At 34.7% G+C, this 17905-nt stretch overlaps 1 protein-coding gene and 1 pseudogene across 1 annotated transcript in view; both read right to left on the bottom strand.

The window, feature by feature from the left end:
* SPMIP7 (sperm microtubule inner protein 7) overlaps window positions 1-17905 on the bottom strand; it is a 56816-nt gene that overhangs the window by 30701 nt on the left and 8210 nt on the right. The window contains exons 2-3 of the mRNA XM_067745514.1: window positions 17302-17399; window positions 2014-2090 (exon numbers count right to left, since the gene is read on the bottom strand). Of these exons, the coding sequence (XP_067601615.1) occupies window positions 2014-2090; window positions 17302-17399 (175 nt within the window). The remainder of the gene's footprint in view (window positions 1-2013; window positions 2091-17301; window positions 17400-17905) is intronic.
* On the bottom strand, window positions 13299-14193 carry LOC137228763 (aspartyl/asparaginyl beta-hydroxylase-like; annotated as a pseudogene).

The raw sequence follows: 17905 nt of genomic DNA, 5'->3' as shown, positions 1-17905 counted from the left end.
CTAAAAAGAAGCAAGAAAACAGCAGCAGACACACTTCAGTTATCCTTAAACAAATCCTGAGAGTCCTAGAGCTGCGCTGAGCTGAATTCTGCCAACAATCCGAATGATCCTGGGAGACTGGGACTCAGCTGCTGCTGACATCTTGATTCCAGCCTGAGAAACCCTGAGCATTGAACTCAGTGGGCACTTGCCAGCACTTCTGTCTTATGCAAACGTGAGCTACCAAATGGGCATGATGTAAAGCTGCCATATTGTGGTAATCTGTTACACAGCACTAGAAAACGAATGCATACACGTATATGCATCTTACACTTTACTGAAAAAAAATTCATTTGAGCTTTGCAGCAGGGCAAGAAGAACATTAATTTATAAATAAATAAGCTATGGCTTAGAAAACTGAATTTGTTTGCTTAAGGTCACTCAGCCACTGATGGTCGAAGTTAGACCTCTGATCTTGATTACCTGCCACCGAGGAGTCAGTAACATTCACATGATGTTCACCCCCCTGCCCCCTAAAGCACTTTCTTAGTTTGCCACCCAAGCACTAGGTCTCTGCATTTCCTCCCCCCAACCCCCCATTGGTTCCCTCCTCTCAGTCCCTTGTGCTGGCACCACCCCCCTTTTTCTCCTCTTTCTTGATGTACAGATGCCAGGACTCAAGCTCTGTTCTCCTCTGGCTCTTCCAGTGCTGGTGTTTGACATCACTGCCCATAAGCCATGACACCCAGACTTGCTCCTCCAGCCCAGACCTCTCCCCCAGACTGCAGACCCACAGACCCCGTTGCCTACTTGACGCATCCACATGGATGTCTAATGAGCATCTTTATATTCAGCACATCTAAAACTGGCCTCTGATCTTTCCCTCCAAACCTGCTCCACCGGCCTTCATCTTGATAAGTGATGGCTTCAGTCCATCCAGCTGCAGAGCCCTAAACCTTGGAATCATTCTCCATGCCTCTTTCTTTCAGGCTCACAATCTCCAGTCTGGAAACTGTGTTGACTCTGCTCTCAAAATGTATCCAGAGGCCAGCAACTGTTACAACTTCCTACCACACTCCTCCAAAACGCCATTATCTCTGACCTAGATGACAGCAGCAACCTTCTGCCTGGTCTCCCAGCTTCTCCCCTCACCCGGTCCACTTTGAACCCAGCAGCCACCATGACTACTTTGACACACAAGTCTGATCTGGCCACTTTACTGCTAACACCCTACTGTTTACAGTCTCTGCAAGTGCCCAGCAAGATCTGGTTCCTGGGTACTCCCTGACCTCTTCTTTTGCTACCCCTCTCTTACTGCACTGTAGACCCCTGGCCTTTGCTCTTCCTTGACACCTCAATCACACTTCTGACACAGGGCTTTTGCTCTACGTTCCCTTTGACTGGGAAGTAGTCAATCCAGATATCTGCACATCACTCACTTCCAAGTTCCTGCTCAAATCTCATCGCTCAAGGAGGCCTACCCAGACCTCCTAGTTATTCTGGAAGCCTGTTACTCCACACAGGACACTCTTGATATTCTTATCCTGTTCTATTTTTTCTCTGCTATTTTTTCATTGACTCATCACCTTCTAAGATATGATCTATTTATTTATTACGTTTGTGGCTTATCGTCCGTCTCCCTTTAGAGTGAGTGCTCATTGGAGGAGTCTTTTATTCACTGGTGAATCTCACAGCCTAGGGCATGGACACATAAAGATACTTTATATGATTTTCAACTGAGTAAAAAAGTTCTTCAAACTTCTCTGCTCTCATTTTCTATGATGCTGGACATCCTTATCTCGTCCTCTCTCTCTGAGCCTTTCCTTTCTGTTTTGGTTTTATTTTTCTATTAAATACAGGTTTTCTTCCTTTAACTGTTTATTTTAGCAATCAATGTAAGTAAGTAAAGAATTGTGTCTGATAGTCTTTGAATTCCTCACAGGATCCAGGATATTGTGGACACAAAGGAGATGTGTTATTAAAGAAAAAAGAAATACATTCTTAAATCAAATTCTACTCAGGAAAAATGCTTACTTTTGTGTAGAGGACTTGTAAAATGAGTCTTTTGCATTATATTTCTTGCTTGATTGTAAAAGTGGTTCTCCATCATCCTAGAAGGGGTGAATAATAAGTTTAAAAAGATAAGATGTAAATCAAAATTGCTAATGTTTTATATTCACCATGCTTTCTTTTTCTCTCATTCTGCGTCTTGGATCCACCAGATTTAATGCTTTCCCACTTTCCTCTATTGTCTTGGAAATTTACATTTTGTGTGTGTGTGTGTGTGTGTGTGTGTGTGTGTGTGTGTATACTCCTACTAATTAAATTAAAACTTACAAATATATGTTATTCTACTCATTTCTGATTTTTGGCTTAATAATTTTTTTAAGATTGAAATGTATGTAATTAATTTTAGACCTTTCTTGTTTTCTAATATATACACAAAAGACTATTTTTTTCTTCTTAGCAGAGTTTTAACTCCTTTATACAAAATTTGATATGTTTCATTTTCAAATTTATCATTCAGTTTAAAACATTTTCTAATTTCTCCTGTGATTTCTTCTTTGACCCATGGATTATTTAGAATTGTGGTGTTTAATTTAAAAATATTTGATGCTTTCCTAGACATCTTGTAGTTATTTATTTTTAATTTAACTCTGTGGTGGTTTGAGAACATATATAGTAAATTACAGTCACTGATTTTTGAATGCTAAACAAATCTTGCAATCCTGGAATAATCTCCACTTAGTTGTGATGTATCATCCTTTTTATATATTACCAAATTCAATTTAGTAAAATTTTGTTAAGGATTTTTTTGTCTGTTCATATCAGACTAATTTTTGTTGTAACATCTTTTTCATATTTTGGTGACAGGCTTCTTTTGTCCTCAAATATATTATTTGGGTAAAATGATATTATTTCTTCCTTAAATATCTGATCTTCTCATTAGTAAAACTACCTAGCCCTGGAGTTTTTTCTGTAGAAAGTGTTTTAATAATCAATTAAACTATTTAATAGGTATAGGGCTCCTCAGACTTTCTTATTATGTCAGTTTTGTTGTGTTTTCAAGGAATTTTCTCATCTTAGCTAAGTTGCCAGATTGACTGGCATAAAGTTGTTTATCATATCCTTTATTAAAAAAATAAACTGTATTGAGGTATAATATACTGCAATAAACTAAATTCGATAAATGCATACAACTTGATGAGATATTATAGCTGTGTATATCCATGAAAACACAACAGACAAGATTCAGAGCATTTATATTTTGCAGAAGTATTTCTCATGCCCCTTTGCACCCATATCTCCCCCTGTTCCCAGGCCAGGGCAACAAATGATCTGCTTTTTGTCACTCTATATTGGTTTGTATTTTTAGAGGTTTATTTAAATAGAATCAGTTGGTATGTAATATTTTGTTTCTGGCTACTTTCATTCAGTATAATGATTTTGAGATTCATTCATGTTGTTGCATGTATCAGTAGATTTTTATTGCTGAATACTATTCCATTGTATGACTATGCCACAATTTGTTCATACTTTCATATGCATGTGAACATTTGTTTCCACATTTTGGCAATTATGAATAAAGCTACTTTGATTATTTATGTTCAAGTCATTGTGTGGACATACATTTAAATTTGTCTTGGGTAAATATCTAGGAGTAGAATGGCTGGGACACTTGATAGGTGTGTGTTTAACTTCTAAACAGTGTTAAAGAGTTTCCAAAGTATCTGTAATGTTTCACAATCCCACCAGCAGTGTGTGAGAGTTCCAGTGTTCTGGATCCTTGTCAACACCTGGAATTTTCAGTCTTTTAAATTTTAGCCATTGTGGGGATATACTGTTTTTCACTAATGACTCAGCATGTTGAACATCTTTTCATGTATTTTTTAGCCATTCTTATTTTTTTTGTGACGTGTCTGTTCAGATCTTTTGTTCATTTTTCACTTGGGTTGTTCGTCTTGTTATTGACTGATTTTAAGAGGTTTTTATACATTATAGATACAAATCCTTTATCATATATGTGATTGTGAATATTTTCCCATTGTGTAACTTGCTGTTTCATTTTCTTAACAATGCATTTTGAAAATCTAAATATTTAAAAATTTTACAATCTTAATTTTATATTGAGGCCTATTATCCATTTTAAGGTTAATTTTTTGTATATGTTAATATAGTAAAACTTGATTTTTTTCCCCATAGGATATGCAGTTGTTTTAGTAATATATTAAGACTTCCCTTTCTTCACTAAAATGCCTTGGCACATTAAAAAAATCAAATGGCAATATATTAGGTGGCTCCACTTCTGGACTCTCTTTTATGTTCTGTTAATCTGTATCTATCATTTTCCCTTTTGTACTGATTATTGTAACTTTATAGTAAGACTTGAAATCAGGTGGCATAAATCCTCCAAGTTTATTCTTCTTATTCAAAATTGATTTAGTTATTTTAGGTTTCCGTTTTATATTGATTTTATAATCAGCTTGCCAATTTCTTCAAAAGTGTCTCTTAAGATTTTGATGGAGTTTGCATTGAAAGTATCTATAGATCAACTGGGGAAGCATTAACATATTAACAATAATAAGTCTTTCAGTCCATAAACCTGGTTTGCTTTCCATTTATTTAGGTCTTCTTTAATTGATTTCATTCATCAATGTACTCTAGTTGTCAGTGAAGAAAATGTGCATGTGTTTCACTAAATTCTATGTTGATTTTGGCCCTATTGTAAACAGAATCTTTTGAAATTTCATTTTCCAATTGTTGCCTTCTGATATGCACAAATACAATTGGTTTTTGTATATTAACAATAAACTTATGCCTTTAATAAATTCAACTATTACTTTTAGTAGTTGTTTTGAAGATTCCTGAGGATTTTCTATAAATATTAGGTCATCTCTATGTAAAGATAGATTTGTTTCTTCCTTTCCAATATTTATGATTTCTACATCTCTTCCTTACCCTGCTGCAATAGCCATTACCTCCATTGGATGGAAAATAAAAGTGGTAAGAGCAGGCATTTTTGTCTTGTTCCTGATTTTAGAGAAAGAAAATTGTCTTTCATCATTACTTTAGCCTTAGTTCATCACAGATGGCTAAATATCAGGTTGAGGAAGTCCCCTCATAAATCTAATTTGCTGAGAGTTTTTATTACAAATGAATATTGATTTTTCCCTTCTTCCTAAGAATAGTCTTGGTTATTTCTGATTCTTTGGTTTCTGCATCCATTTTATAAAGAAATTTTCAATTTCCACAAATACACAGATAGGATATTGATTGAAATTACATGGAAACTGTAAATCAACTTAGAAAGGTCTAAAAAAACTTTAAATGTTGAGCCTTCCAATCCAGATAATAGTATATTTCTCTATCTATTTGGGTATTTTAAAATTTCTCTCAATACACGTACTAGTTTTGCCACAGGGTTCTTGAATATGTTTTGTTAGATTTATTACTCAATAGTTAATAATTTTGATGCAATTTTAAATGATAGCTTAAACTTTTAAAAAATGTTCTGCTTCTCACTGATATTTAGAATACAATTAATGATTTTATAATAATATTTACTTCTAGAAAACTTACTACACTCATTTTTTAATTTCAGTAAGTTAACTGCAGATTTAATTGGATTTTTAACATGCATAATCATATTATCAAGAATAATAGATTTGTTTAACACTTTCTAAGTTTTATACTATTTTTATGTTTCTTTGATTTGGCTGGCTAGGAACTCCAATGTGTAGAGTTCAAATATTGTTTGATTTACCTTTTCATAGATATCTATTGTTAATTTGAGGATAATTTTCAGTTCTTTTCATCAAACTTTTTTCTTTTTTTGCCTATGTTTAGATGAGTATATGACTTTTCTACTGTGATACAGTTAGTTATGTTTACCAATTTCCTAAAGTTAAGCAAATTTTACATTTCTGGGGTAGACTTAACTTTATCATGACTTAACTTTAGTAACCACGTGCTATATTGCTAGACCCTAAACATGTATGTGCATCTTCAGTCTTTACCTGATACCTTTCATTACTGATTTCTACCTTAATTCATTTGCAATCAGAGCGTATTCTGCGTATAATTTCAATTCTCTTAATTTATTGATTTATTTTATGTCCCAGAATACAATTTACCTTGGTGAACCCTCTGTGTGAATTGACAAGAATTCCTATTCTGCTATTGTTGTGTGGACTATACCAAGTAGGTCAAGTCAGTCAATAATGTTTTTTTATATCTTCTTTTTATATCTTCTTTATCTTCACTTTTTTTTTCTGTCTACCTTTTCTATCAGTTACTAAGAATGGAGTGTTTAAATCTCTGATAGTGATTGTGGATCTGCTTTTCAGTTCCATCAGTTTTTGCTTCATGTATTTGAGTTGCGTTACTAGGTCATTTTATAAATTGACCTTCTTTATCATCATGGAATATCTATCTGGTAAAATTTCTTGTTCTGAAATCTACTTCGTTTGATATTATTACAGATATTTCTGTTTTCTTTAACTCTTTTTTGTGCAGTATATATTTTCCCATCTTAAACTTTTATCTATTTCTATTTAACATGGTTTTCTTGTAGCCAGAGTATAGTTGGGTATTAATTTTTTTAATCCAACATAAAAATTGCTGACTTTAAATTTAATTATATATAGTTAGAGTCAATATAACAATTGACATAATTTGGTTTAAATCTAGCTTTAAAATCTAGCTTTATTTACTATTTGTTTCACCTCCTTTTCCTTTTGCATTACTTTGTTTTGGATTAGTTAAGGTAACTTTTTTCCTCTTTACAATTTAATTTTATCTCTGCCTATTAGCTTTCTTTCTTTCTCTCTTTCCTTCCTTCCTTCCTTTCTGTGTGTCTCTCTCTCTTTCTTTCTTTTATCATGGTCACTCTAGGATTTACAATACATGTCTTTAATTCTAGGGTTTACAGTATATTACACCATTTCACAAATGGTGTAAAAATTACAACAGCATATCCCCTGACATTTCATCCTGACATTCCCTGGGTTACTGTTATACAGTTTACTCCTACATATGCTATAACCTCTAACTACTTGTAATGGTTATTTCTTTCTTTTCTTTTCTTTTCTTTTTTTTTTTTTTTGCTGTACGCGGGCCTCTCACTGTTGTGGCCTCTCCCATTGTGGAGCACAGGCTCCGGACGCGCAGGCTCTGGATGCGCAGGCTCCAGTCGCGCAGGCTCAGTGGCCATGGCTCACGGGCCCAGCTGCTTCGCGGCATGTGGGATCTTCCCGGACCGGGGCACAAACCCGTGTCCCCTGCATTGGCAGGCAGACTCTCAACCACTGCGCCACCAGGGAAGCCCTGTAATGGTTGTTTCTTTAACAGTCAGTATACTTTAACTTAAAACCAAAACATAGTATTTTATTTTTACCCACATATTTACCATTTCTGTTGATCTCAAATCCATTTCATTGTGGAAATTCAAATTTCCATATACTTTAGTTTTTTCTATCTAAAGAACTTCCTTTATGTCTGCTAGCAATGAATTTTCTCAGCTTGGTTTTTCTGAAAATGTCCTTGTGTGTTTTGACTTTATTTTTGAAATGTGTTATTTCTGGTTAAAGTATTCAGAGTTGATTTTTTAAAAATTTAAAATGTGTTTTCATTTTATTCTGGCTTGCACAGATTCTGACAAAAAACCTACTGTCAGTTTTACATGTGTTCCTCTGTACATAATTTTTTTTCTCTAACTATTTTAGGATTTTCTCTTTATCACTGTTTTTCCACAATGTGGTTGATGTGCATGGTTTTATTTATCTTTACTCAGCTTGGCATTTGCTGAATTTTTGGGATGTGAAGATTCATAATTTTCTTCAGTTAGGAACAATTTGGGCCATTATTTCCCAAAATATTTTTTTCCCACTCTCTTTTTTATCCTGGAATTCCAATTACATGTATGTTAGACTGCTCGACACTGTCCCACAGCTGACTCATGCTTTATTTGTTAATTTTCTCTCTGTATTTCATGTTCGAGTTTCTACTGCTATGTCTTTAATTTCACTGACCTTTTATTCTGCAGTGTCTAATCTGTTCTTGAAGCTATCCATTTATCTTTCATTTTAGACATGGTGTTTTTCTCTACAAGTCCTTCTGAGTCTTGTTTGTATGGCCCATTTTCCACATCATCATAGTGTGGTCTCCTCTACATCCTGAATGTAGGGAACACATTTGTAATAGCTGCTTGAACATATCCCTGTCTGCTTGTTTCTTCATGTCTGTCACTTCTGTGTCTGGCATTACTGACTTACTTTTGCTCCTGACTATGGGTAATATTTTTCTTCTCCTTTGCATAAAAATTAATTTTTAATTGAGTTTTGCTTATTTTGGATGTTAGTTCATTGGTTACTAGAACTTATTTTAATACTTAAATAGTGTTAGATTCTGTTCCAGCACAAAGTTCAGTACTTGAAATCAGTTGGGTGCTTTTGAGGGTTGCTTTTAAGCTTTGTTTATTAAAGTCCAGAGGAAGCTTTAGAGTAGGGCTAACTAAGCCTGACTTCAGAGGTGACATCCTTCTGAAGCATCCACCTGACATCCCATGAACTAAAAAGTTTCTTCCTTCTACTTTGTGGGGACATGGACATCCCCTGCCTGTTTGAGCTTCAGAAAATGATCATGCCAGTTCTTTACAATAGGTGTTTCCTCAGCTTTGGTAGTTTCCCCTTAAGGAGGCACAGATCATTGCTCAAAGATCTGCTCATTCTCTTTCCCAGATCTCCAGAGCCCCCTTGCTGTAGCTCCCTCCTCCCTGGTATCCTACTCTGCAAATTATGCTTGACTTGCCCCTCACCCCCAGAACATCAATCCCTGTCTCCTCAACTGCATGAAAGTGTGAAGCTTTGTATGGATTTCCCTTCCCTGGACTGTGGTTTAGAAACTGTCTCCGGGTAGTAAGCCAGTATGATTGTGGAGTTCACAATGTTCTTCCTTCCTCAGAGAGCTTAGTACTTCACTGCCTCTTGTCTAGTGTCTGGAAGCCATTATTTCTCAAAATTTGTTCAGTTTTCTACATTATTAAGGCAGGATAGTTGAGTGCATGTTACTCCATCTCCTGTACTTCTTTAATTTCTTCTGTTATCTTTTTTCTCGCTTTGTACTATTGTTGTTTTCCTTTGCTGTCCATTTTCTAGCATTTTGAGAACGGATTTTCATTCATCAAGAAAGGTGCTACTGGTGTTTAGTGGGGAGAAGCCAGGAATGCTGCTAATCATCCTACACTGCACAAAATCTCTCCCACAACAAAGAATTATCCAGCCCAAAATGTCATTGCGCCAAAGTTGAGAAACCCTGGTTTAACATATTATTTCCATTCTATCATTTAGTTTTTCTTCAGGTACTCCAATTATACATATATTCTTTCTTCTTTGCTTATCTTTGCTTATCTTCCTTTTCAACCATTTTCACTCAGATATTTTTAACTAATTCTTCATTCTTCTTCTCTTGGATGTCTTCCTGCCTTTCTTCAAAGTCCTCCATTAAATTTTTATTTTAATTAAATCTTATTTAATTTTAGTTTCTTTGGGCATCATGAAATTAGGTCTTAATTTTGAAATGAATTTTCTTTCACTTGTTTCACCTAAAATTTTATTTGTAAATCTTTGAATTTCTTTAGGCAGGCAATTTTCATATTCTCAAATGCTTGCCTGAAAATATATAACAAACTTCAGAGTGTTATATTACAATATTTTTTAAAGTTGATTTGGGGAGGAATTTTCTTCACTAAGGTATTTTGATTCTTGTTTTCTGTTTTATTACAGTTTTCTTTAATTAATTCTGTGAATTTTGTGTGGTTTAATATTTGTAGTTCAGTGGTACCCTCTTCTGTCAGTGTAGCAAAGTACAGTTTCTTTAATAAAGTTTTTTCCTTATCTTAGTTGACTGTTACCAGAGGGGTTGTAAAATCTCCAATTAAATAATTCTTTTTGCCTTTCAGGATCTTAAATTTTCCTCTTTTCCTTCTTTTTTTTCTTTTAACCTTCTTCTCCTACACAATCAATTCCTTTCAGAAACTGCCATCTCAGACCACATGTTCTTTTAACTCCTTCTCTGTAGACTTAGACTTTGACATTATCTATATTTTTAGTCCTAGACTTCGTCTATTTATCCACAGTTTTGACCAATTTTAAGCTGGCTTCTGTCTACCATGTAATTTTTCCAAAGCTGTCCTTATTTACCAAAAAAAGGGTTTCTGTTGAGATGTTGAGACATGACTTGTTAGGATTTTCTGTTTTCTTTTCTTTTGAACTTGCAGTAATTTGAAATTTAGAATTTCTCTGCCTTCTAGTTATGGTGATGGTAAGGCTTTTATATACTGTCATTTGTCTTGTTCTGCACTGTTTTTGAGGCTATGTGGGGATTCACAGTTTTATGAGGTCAGCATTATATTTGGCTTCCCCAAAGTTATATATTTTTGTTCTTCTTGATTGACAGTGGCAGATATTTATCAATTGTTTATCAATGAACCAACTTGTGGCCTTGGTGTTCTTTTAAAATATATGTTTGTTTTCTCTTTTCTTATTTCTCATTTTATCTTTATTATATCCTCCATTCAACTTAAAAAACTATTATTTTTTCTCATTTTGAGATGGATGCTTGCTTAGTTCTTAAATTTTCAGGTTTTCTTCTGTTATAACATATTCATTTAAGATTATTTAAAAAAAGATTATATATTTTCCTCCAGGCACTGTTATAGTTGCATTCCCACACGTTGCTACAATAATTCTATTTTATTTTTTTATTTTATTATTTTTAGTGATAATTTTTGTTTTTATCCCTTAGAAGTGTGTATACAAGGAGACTAAAAGTAAATGAGCACCAACAGTTACAATTCCAGATCCCTTCCTTTTTTAGAATTAGCAGTAGTCAAATTAATATGAAGAACCTGGAGGAGGCCAGGTAGCAGAAAAATATATAAATTATTGGCCTAAATACCTTGACAAGCTATGTAAGTATTAGAAAATCACTTATTTCTCTCTGGGTTTGTTTCTTCATCTGTTAAATGAAACTTCAGAATTGTATGATTCTTACTGAAATAGTTATAGATGAAATTATATGATGCCTGGTATTTTCTTTAAAATAACTGAGTGAGTTTAGGATTGGAGTATAGATTATATAAAACTGGCCAAATAATAACTGCTGAAACTGTATGATGGGTACATAGGAGCTCTTTACATTATGGCCTCTACCTTTGTATATGTTTGAAATTTCCCATAAATTTTAAAATTAATAATATTTTAAGAAGAAACAGATGATTCTTTGCCTCTCATTTTCACAAATTTTACTGCAAGAGGCAAGTACTATCTGGGATCGACACACAAAACCAAGATCACAGGCAACATCTTCAAAATGTTAAAAAGAATAAACTATGTTTAATCTGAACAGAGTCGATAATCTTCATATTGGATGTGTACTATTTTTAAAAACTGATGGTCTTGATTTCTTTTTCACAGATCATGAGAACCAGTCCATCCTGACCGCATAAGTGATTTTTTTCTTCTTCTCTGGTTTGTGGTGTACTGACAATGTAAGCTGTAGTTCTGATCTATTATTTGGTTTCTGTTTGACAGTGGAGAATCTGGAGCAGGAAAGACTGTGAACACAGAGGAGCGTGTCATCTAGTACTTTGCAACAATTGCAGTTACTGGAGAGAAGAAGGATGAAAGTGGCAAAGTGCAGGTGGGTCTGATTGGTGTGTCCAAATCAAGACTGTCAGAGTGCTCAGGAAGCCCAGATGTGAGGACTGCTCTTGCCTTTGCAGGGAACTCTGGAAGATCAAATCATCAATGCCAATCCCCTGCTGGAGGCCTTTGGCAATGCCAAGACAGTGAAGAATGACAACTCCTCTCGCTTTGTGAGTCTCTGGGTCACAGAGAGTTTTCTCAGGGCTTAAATGCCCCAAAAGGCATGTATGAGTTATTATTCAATCTCTTCTTACTCGTGCACTTCCAGTTTTGTATGTAATGTCATCTTTTTCACTTGCAAGGGTAAATTCATCAGGATCCACTTAGGTACCACAGGGAAATTGGCTTCTGACCTGATCCAAGTCCCTTCTGCCATGTCTGTATCTCCTGTGGTCTGGGGATGATTTGTAACTTGCCCTCTCTCTAGGTTTTCTTCGAAGCTGGCCTGCTGGGTCTTCAGTCAGGGACCCTCACTGGCTCCAGGCTGGTGCCAACCATGGCGGAATCACTTCTGGCCTTTCCTTCCCTGGAGGTGCACTCCTCCCATGATCGATTTTATTTTTTAAATTGAAGTACAGTTGATGTACAACATTATATAATCTACGGCTGTACAATACAGTGACTCACAAGTTTTAAAGGTTATACTCCATTTATAGTTATTGTAAGATATTGGCTATATTCCTTGTGTTGTACAACATTTTATTATTCAGTTCAAGATATTTTCTAGTTTCCTTTATGATTTCTTCTTTGGCCCATCACTCATTCATAAATACATTTTTATATTTCCAAATGCATGATTTTCTAAGGTGTTTTGACCTGTCATAATAGCCTTGTGGGCAAAGAATATACTTTGTATGACTTAAAACATTTGAAATATTTTTAGACTTGTTTTATGGCATAGTATTTGGTAATTTTTGTAAATGGTCCTTGCAAAAAGATTTATTTTTGTATGTCTATTAGGTTGAGTTGTTAATTGTGCTGTTTTATTCTACTATATCTAGTTCCAGTATATCTATATGTACTATATTCCCCAGTATCCCGTTGTCCTGTTGATAGGCACACAGTTTATGATGATTCCTATCAGCCTGAGTCATTAGCAAATATTTCAGTGCCTTTGCAGATAAAAATCCATGTTTAGCATAGAGGTCACCCAAATAAACCTAACATTGTTAGTGTTATGCACTACGAACAAATATGAAATCTTTGACAAAACAATTTCTGCTACATCAATATAATTTCTACATCTTTTCTGAAGATTACACATAAACATGGGTAAGAATAAGAGCTGTGTGAGAGATGGAGCAAACAAGCAAATAAAACCAATGGATCTACTGTCAAAAATGAGGCATGTAGAAATGCAAAATCACATCAATTTTTTATTTCTAAAAAGTATTCTAAATTACAATTGACTACAATTCATTTAAAATGTTTTAGCTTATGAGCTTTTCAGCAATTTACAAGATTTGTCACAATTACCTGTTTCCTGTGGGCAATGTATTGATAAAGTTGGTGAGTGATGTGTGGATAAGATTGGTCCTCCTCTAGTTTTACGGGCAAAGATTCTGAAATCTGTCATTTCCTATTGTTCTTCTTCAAGAAGGTAACTAAATTTTCCTAGCAGGGTCTGAATTTATGTCTCCCATTTTCTGGTGGTTCATCCTCATCTTGGTTTATCATGTCATTGGTATCATGGCACAGTCTTTCATTGGAATCTGGAATTTTCTCAAATACACATTTTTTCTCAAATGCACAGTCTTTCATTGGAATCTGGATTTTTCTCAAATTTTTCTCATTTTCTGGTTGTTCATATTATTGTTCATCATCATCTTGGTTTATCATGTCATTGGTATCATGGCACAGTCTTTCATTGGAATCTGGATTTTTCTCTTCCACTTCCTGATTAGTCTTGTAAGCTGCCACTTCTATGTTATGTAGCTTCAATTTCTTTATGAAATGTTTTCGTTTCCAGGTCCTCAAATTTATCATCTACATAATTTCCTAATAAATATTCATTTTCTAGTAGCTATTCTTCTGCTGGTGCGTCTTCTATCTCTGTTCTCTGAATGTTTTGTGTGTACTATTTCATAAAGAAGTGATTAAATTTGATCTTTGACTTCATCTCTAGTGCTCTTGGAATCTGATTCAATGGGAACCTCTACTAATAAATCTAGATATTTCCTAGTTTCTTCTGACAAGACTAATAACATTGAAGGAGACCTCTCTTTATGTCCTGATACTTTAGCATCATTCACATTAAGATCCTCCATCACCAACAATATCATGTTTCAATTTCCTAGAATTTCATGTGCAACAAGACCTAACAAAAGATAACAACTGATGCCCAGATTCTAAACAATGCAATTACCATAAACAATGTGAAGAAATAACTTTCAAAAATCTCCTTCTTTCCATTTTTGTGTCTTCTGTGCTTTGTCTGTTTTTTGAGACTCTTGCTGCCATTTTTGTTGGTGCTGGGGCTGACACCAGCAGCTGCTGCTGCTGCTGTCATGATTGGCTTACTAATAATTAATCCTTAATGTACAGCAGAATATGTGAGGGGATGCCGCAGGGAACTCCATAAATAAACAGCAGTGGATATGATAATTGTGTCTTCACATGTTGCTTCTCTCCTATTCTCTTACACATCTAGAATTCCAAATAAACATATGTTTTTCTTTTTCACTGTATCCTCTATGATTTTTACTCTCCCTTTGGTATTTTCCATCTTTTTGTAAATTTGTGCATCATCAAGAGTATTTTCCTCTCTTTTATCTACAGTTCTCCAATTCTCTCTTTAACTGTGTCTAATCTGCTACAGCACCCATCTACCTTATTCTTTGCTTACTGTATTTTTCAGTTCTGGTACTACATTTTTCTCATTTTTCTAATTTTGCATTTTCTAATTTCTAACTTATTTACAAAAATTTTGAGCTTAATCTTTTTTTTCTTTTTGAACATTTTATGCATATTTCCAACGTCTAGAATCAATTTTTGTCTCTTTGTTTTCTCTCATTTCTGCTGATTCTCATTCACAGTGTCCTTTCTCTTTATGCGTTTGGTTACTGTTGATTATGTGTTAAACATTATATTTTAAAAGTTATTGACAGAAATAATTTGAGGCTTAGTAATTAATATACTATCATCCTCCAAAGAAGTTTTATTTGTATGTCTGGATTCTGGGAATGATAGCAATCTAGGATCACCTTAATACCAGTCCAAGACTTGGTTTTCTCTTTTATTGTGAAGCAGCTGTAGTCTGTTCAAGGCTTTTTACTATTGATCTACCCTTACTTCTAAGGTGAAAGCCTTCAGGTGTAGTGGGTGGTTTTCAAAGACCAATTCTAATTTTTGGTGTTTTATACCCACGAGGCTAGGAAATGTTCAGTTAAAGTTTAGTTTCCCTTTCCAGAACAGCAAATTGCTGTAAGGCTGAAGTGACCCTAAGTGATAGCTTAAATTTTAGAGTTTCTACCCTCTCATTGGCCCAGTAATTTCTCTCCACCTTATTAGCTTTTTTATATTAAAAAAATGTTAATCCAGTTGTTTTTCCATTGGAAGTACTGTCCAATGTTACTTAGCTCCCACTACTGGTAGTAAAATATCAAGATTTTGTCATAAAAGTCTAAGCTTATTTTAAATTTAAATAAGTATGCTCTATAAGCTTTTGCAGGACAAGCACAAACTTCAGAATTCTAATTCTACAATATATAGCTAAGTAAAGCATGTAGCCTTGCCATAAATTTGTAGCCTTAGATGGAAAAAAAAAGGCATTAATGCCTTCAATTTCTTATAATGTTCCCTTTCATTTGCTTTCACAGGACTTACCAGAAGGAGCAATAGACTCTTTGAAGAGTCTGGAGATGGAATAAGTGAAACTAACAAATTTTCTTTACCCTTGTAAACAAATTCTGCCTTTTATCTGAATTTAGAATAGCTCAAAACAGGTCAAATCTCCCTCATTTCTAATGCTTTAATTTTCTTATAGAGAAAAATGCATAGACAAAGAAAGACATGAAGCCCTGGCATGGGTGGATGGCATCTTGAGTAAAGGAGGCATTGGTGACATTTATTTTGAATGACCTTTTTATTCCATGGCCATATACCCTAGTACATGATTTGTGGGAGGTATGCTCCATTCCTCTTTGTGGTAAAATTAGAAAAGGCAAAGGGAGAGGTGGGGAAAGAGGGAAAAGAAGAAATCAATCTGTATCTCTAAGTACAGATAATTTATCAGGCAGATCAACTTTAGGAAGGAGTACATACAAGAGTAACAGAAATGGAAATTGACTCCTTGAAAGCATCCATATCTTTACTGCTAATAGGCATGGGTTTATTTTTGGAGTGATGAAAGAGTTCTAAAATTAGATGTGGCAATGGTTGTACAATTCAGTGAATATCCTAAAAAAATGAAGAAAAAAACCCCACTGAATTGAACACTTTAAGTGGGCAAACTTTATGGTGTGTAAAACATACCTCAGTAAAGCTGTTTTTTTTTTAATCCCTTGTCATATCTATGTATTCCTTGGGGAGTCTTCAAGTAATTTAAATACCATGGGTTTAGAATCTATTAATCCATATAGGATGATTCAGACATATATCTAGGTTTAAAGTTTGTGGTCAAAAGTCAGTTGCTTAACATCACAGGACTTCAGATTTCTCAAATAATATGGGGATAACAACACTGTCTTGTCCAGAAGCAGGGACTCAAACACAATTTTTGTTCAATTAATACATGGTAGGAGTGCTCTAGGTGAAGTGTAGGATACAACAAGGAAAACACACCAGTGGGAATGTGGTTTCAGCTGAAATCTAGCTTTATTCTGTTTCTTCAAGGAAGTCAGTCATTGGCCAAAGCCTGAGTGGTCAATGTGGGAGGGTGCAGTGTCCAGCTGGCAGCTGGCAGACATTTAGTGGCTATTGCCTACTGCCACTGGGGAGGGTGCACTTGCCAGTAGAGGGGCCTGTGTTGGGCACTACCATCATCTACTACTCATTCTTCTTCCATAGTACTGTTCTGTTGTAGGGATGCACAGACATGCATAATATACAATAACTGTGAACTTCTACATAGTGCCTGGCCCATAAGGAGTACTTTATAAATGGTAGCTATTTTTTTTAAACTTTTTATCTTATATTTGGAGTATAGTTGATTGGCAATGTTGTGTTAGCTTCAGATGTACAGCAAAGTGATTCAGTTATACATATACATGTACCTATTCTTTATCAAATTCTTTTCCCATTTAGGTTGTAACATAATACTGAGCAGAGTTCCCTGTGCTATACAGTAGGTCCTTATTGGTTATCTATTTTAAATATAGCAGTGTGTACATGTCAATCCCAAACTTCCTAACTATTCTTCCCACCCCTCACCCTTCCCCTCTGGTAACCATAAGTTTGTTCTCTAAGTCTGTTTCTGTTTTGTAAATAAGTTCATTTGTATCATTTTTTTTTTAGATTCTGCATATAAGCAATATCATATGATATTTCTCTTTCTCTATCTGACTTACTTCACTCAGTATGCGTAGCTATTTTTTACAGGGCATAAAATATCAAATACAGACAAAGAAATAAATTGATTACAAATACTACATAATGCTATGCAGTAAGAAAACCTTACGGTACATGTTGCTTTCTCATCAAATGTATATAGGTGATTTACTGAGTATTCTTCATGATGAGGTTGTAAGGCAGTAACTCTCAGTGGGCTTGTCCAACCTGAAAACAAAAATGTATGTGCTTTGGGTACATACGTAAGAAATACAAATGTACACAATGCAATAGGAATTTCTTCTTCCACCAGAAATACTTCCTACTAGAAAGCTAAACTGTGTGGTATTGATTTTTCCATGGATTATCTAACAACTTTTCTCAGCAGTGAGAACAGAAGTACTCTGGAATTTAAGTGTTAGATTAATTAAATAGTGTACAATTATTTGTTATTTATTATTGGAAGAGATCTCTTGGGCACTATTAATCTGTGCATGTGCACACAGACAGGTTGGGGATGGTGGTGACACAAAGGAGTTTACTACGTAGATAATTCAACCTAATGATAAGAGATGGGCAAATATAAAAGCTGCCTTCAACAAATATTTACCTCACCACAAATGAAAGCAGATGAATGTATAAAGATGGAAAACAGATTTCCTGGTTTTGAAGTGCTCATGAACAAATGGAAAAGACAGACATGTAAGTAGATAATTTCAGTACAATGTGGTGAC

This window comes from Pseudorca crassidens, chromosome 8 (assembly GCF_039906515.1).
Source record: "Pseudorca crassidens isolate mPseCra1 chromosome 8, mPseCra1.hap1, whole genome shotgun sequence".
Classification (NCBI taxonomy): domain Eukaryota; kingdom Metazoa; phylum Chordata; class Mammalia; order Artiodactyla; family Delphinidae; genus Pseudorca; species Pseudorca crassidens.
This window is presented reverse-complemented; position numbering and strand designations above follow the sequence as displayed.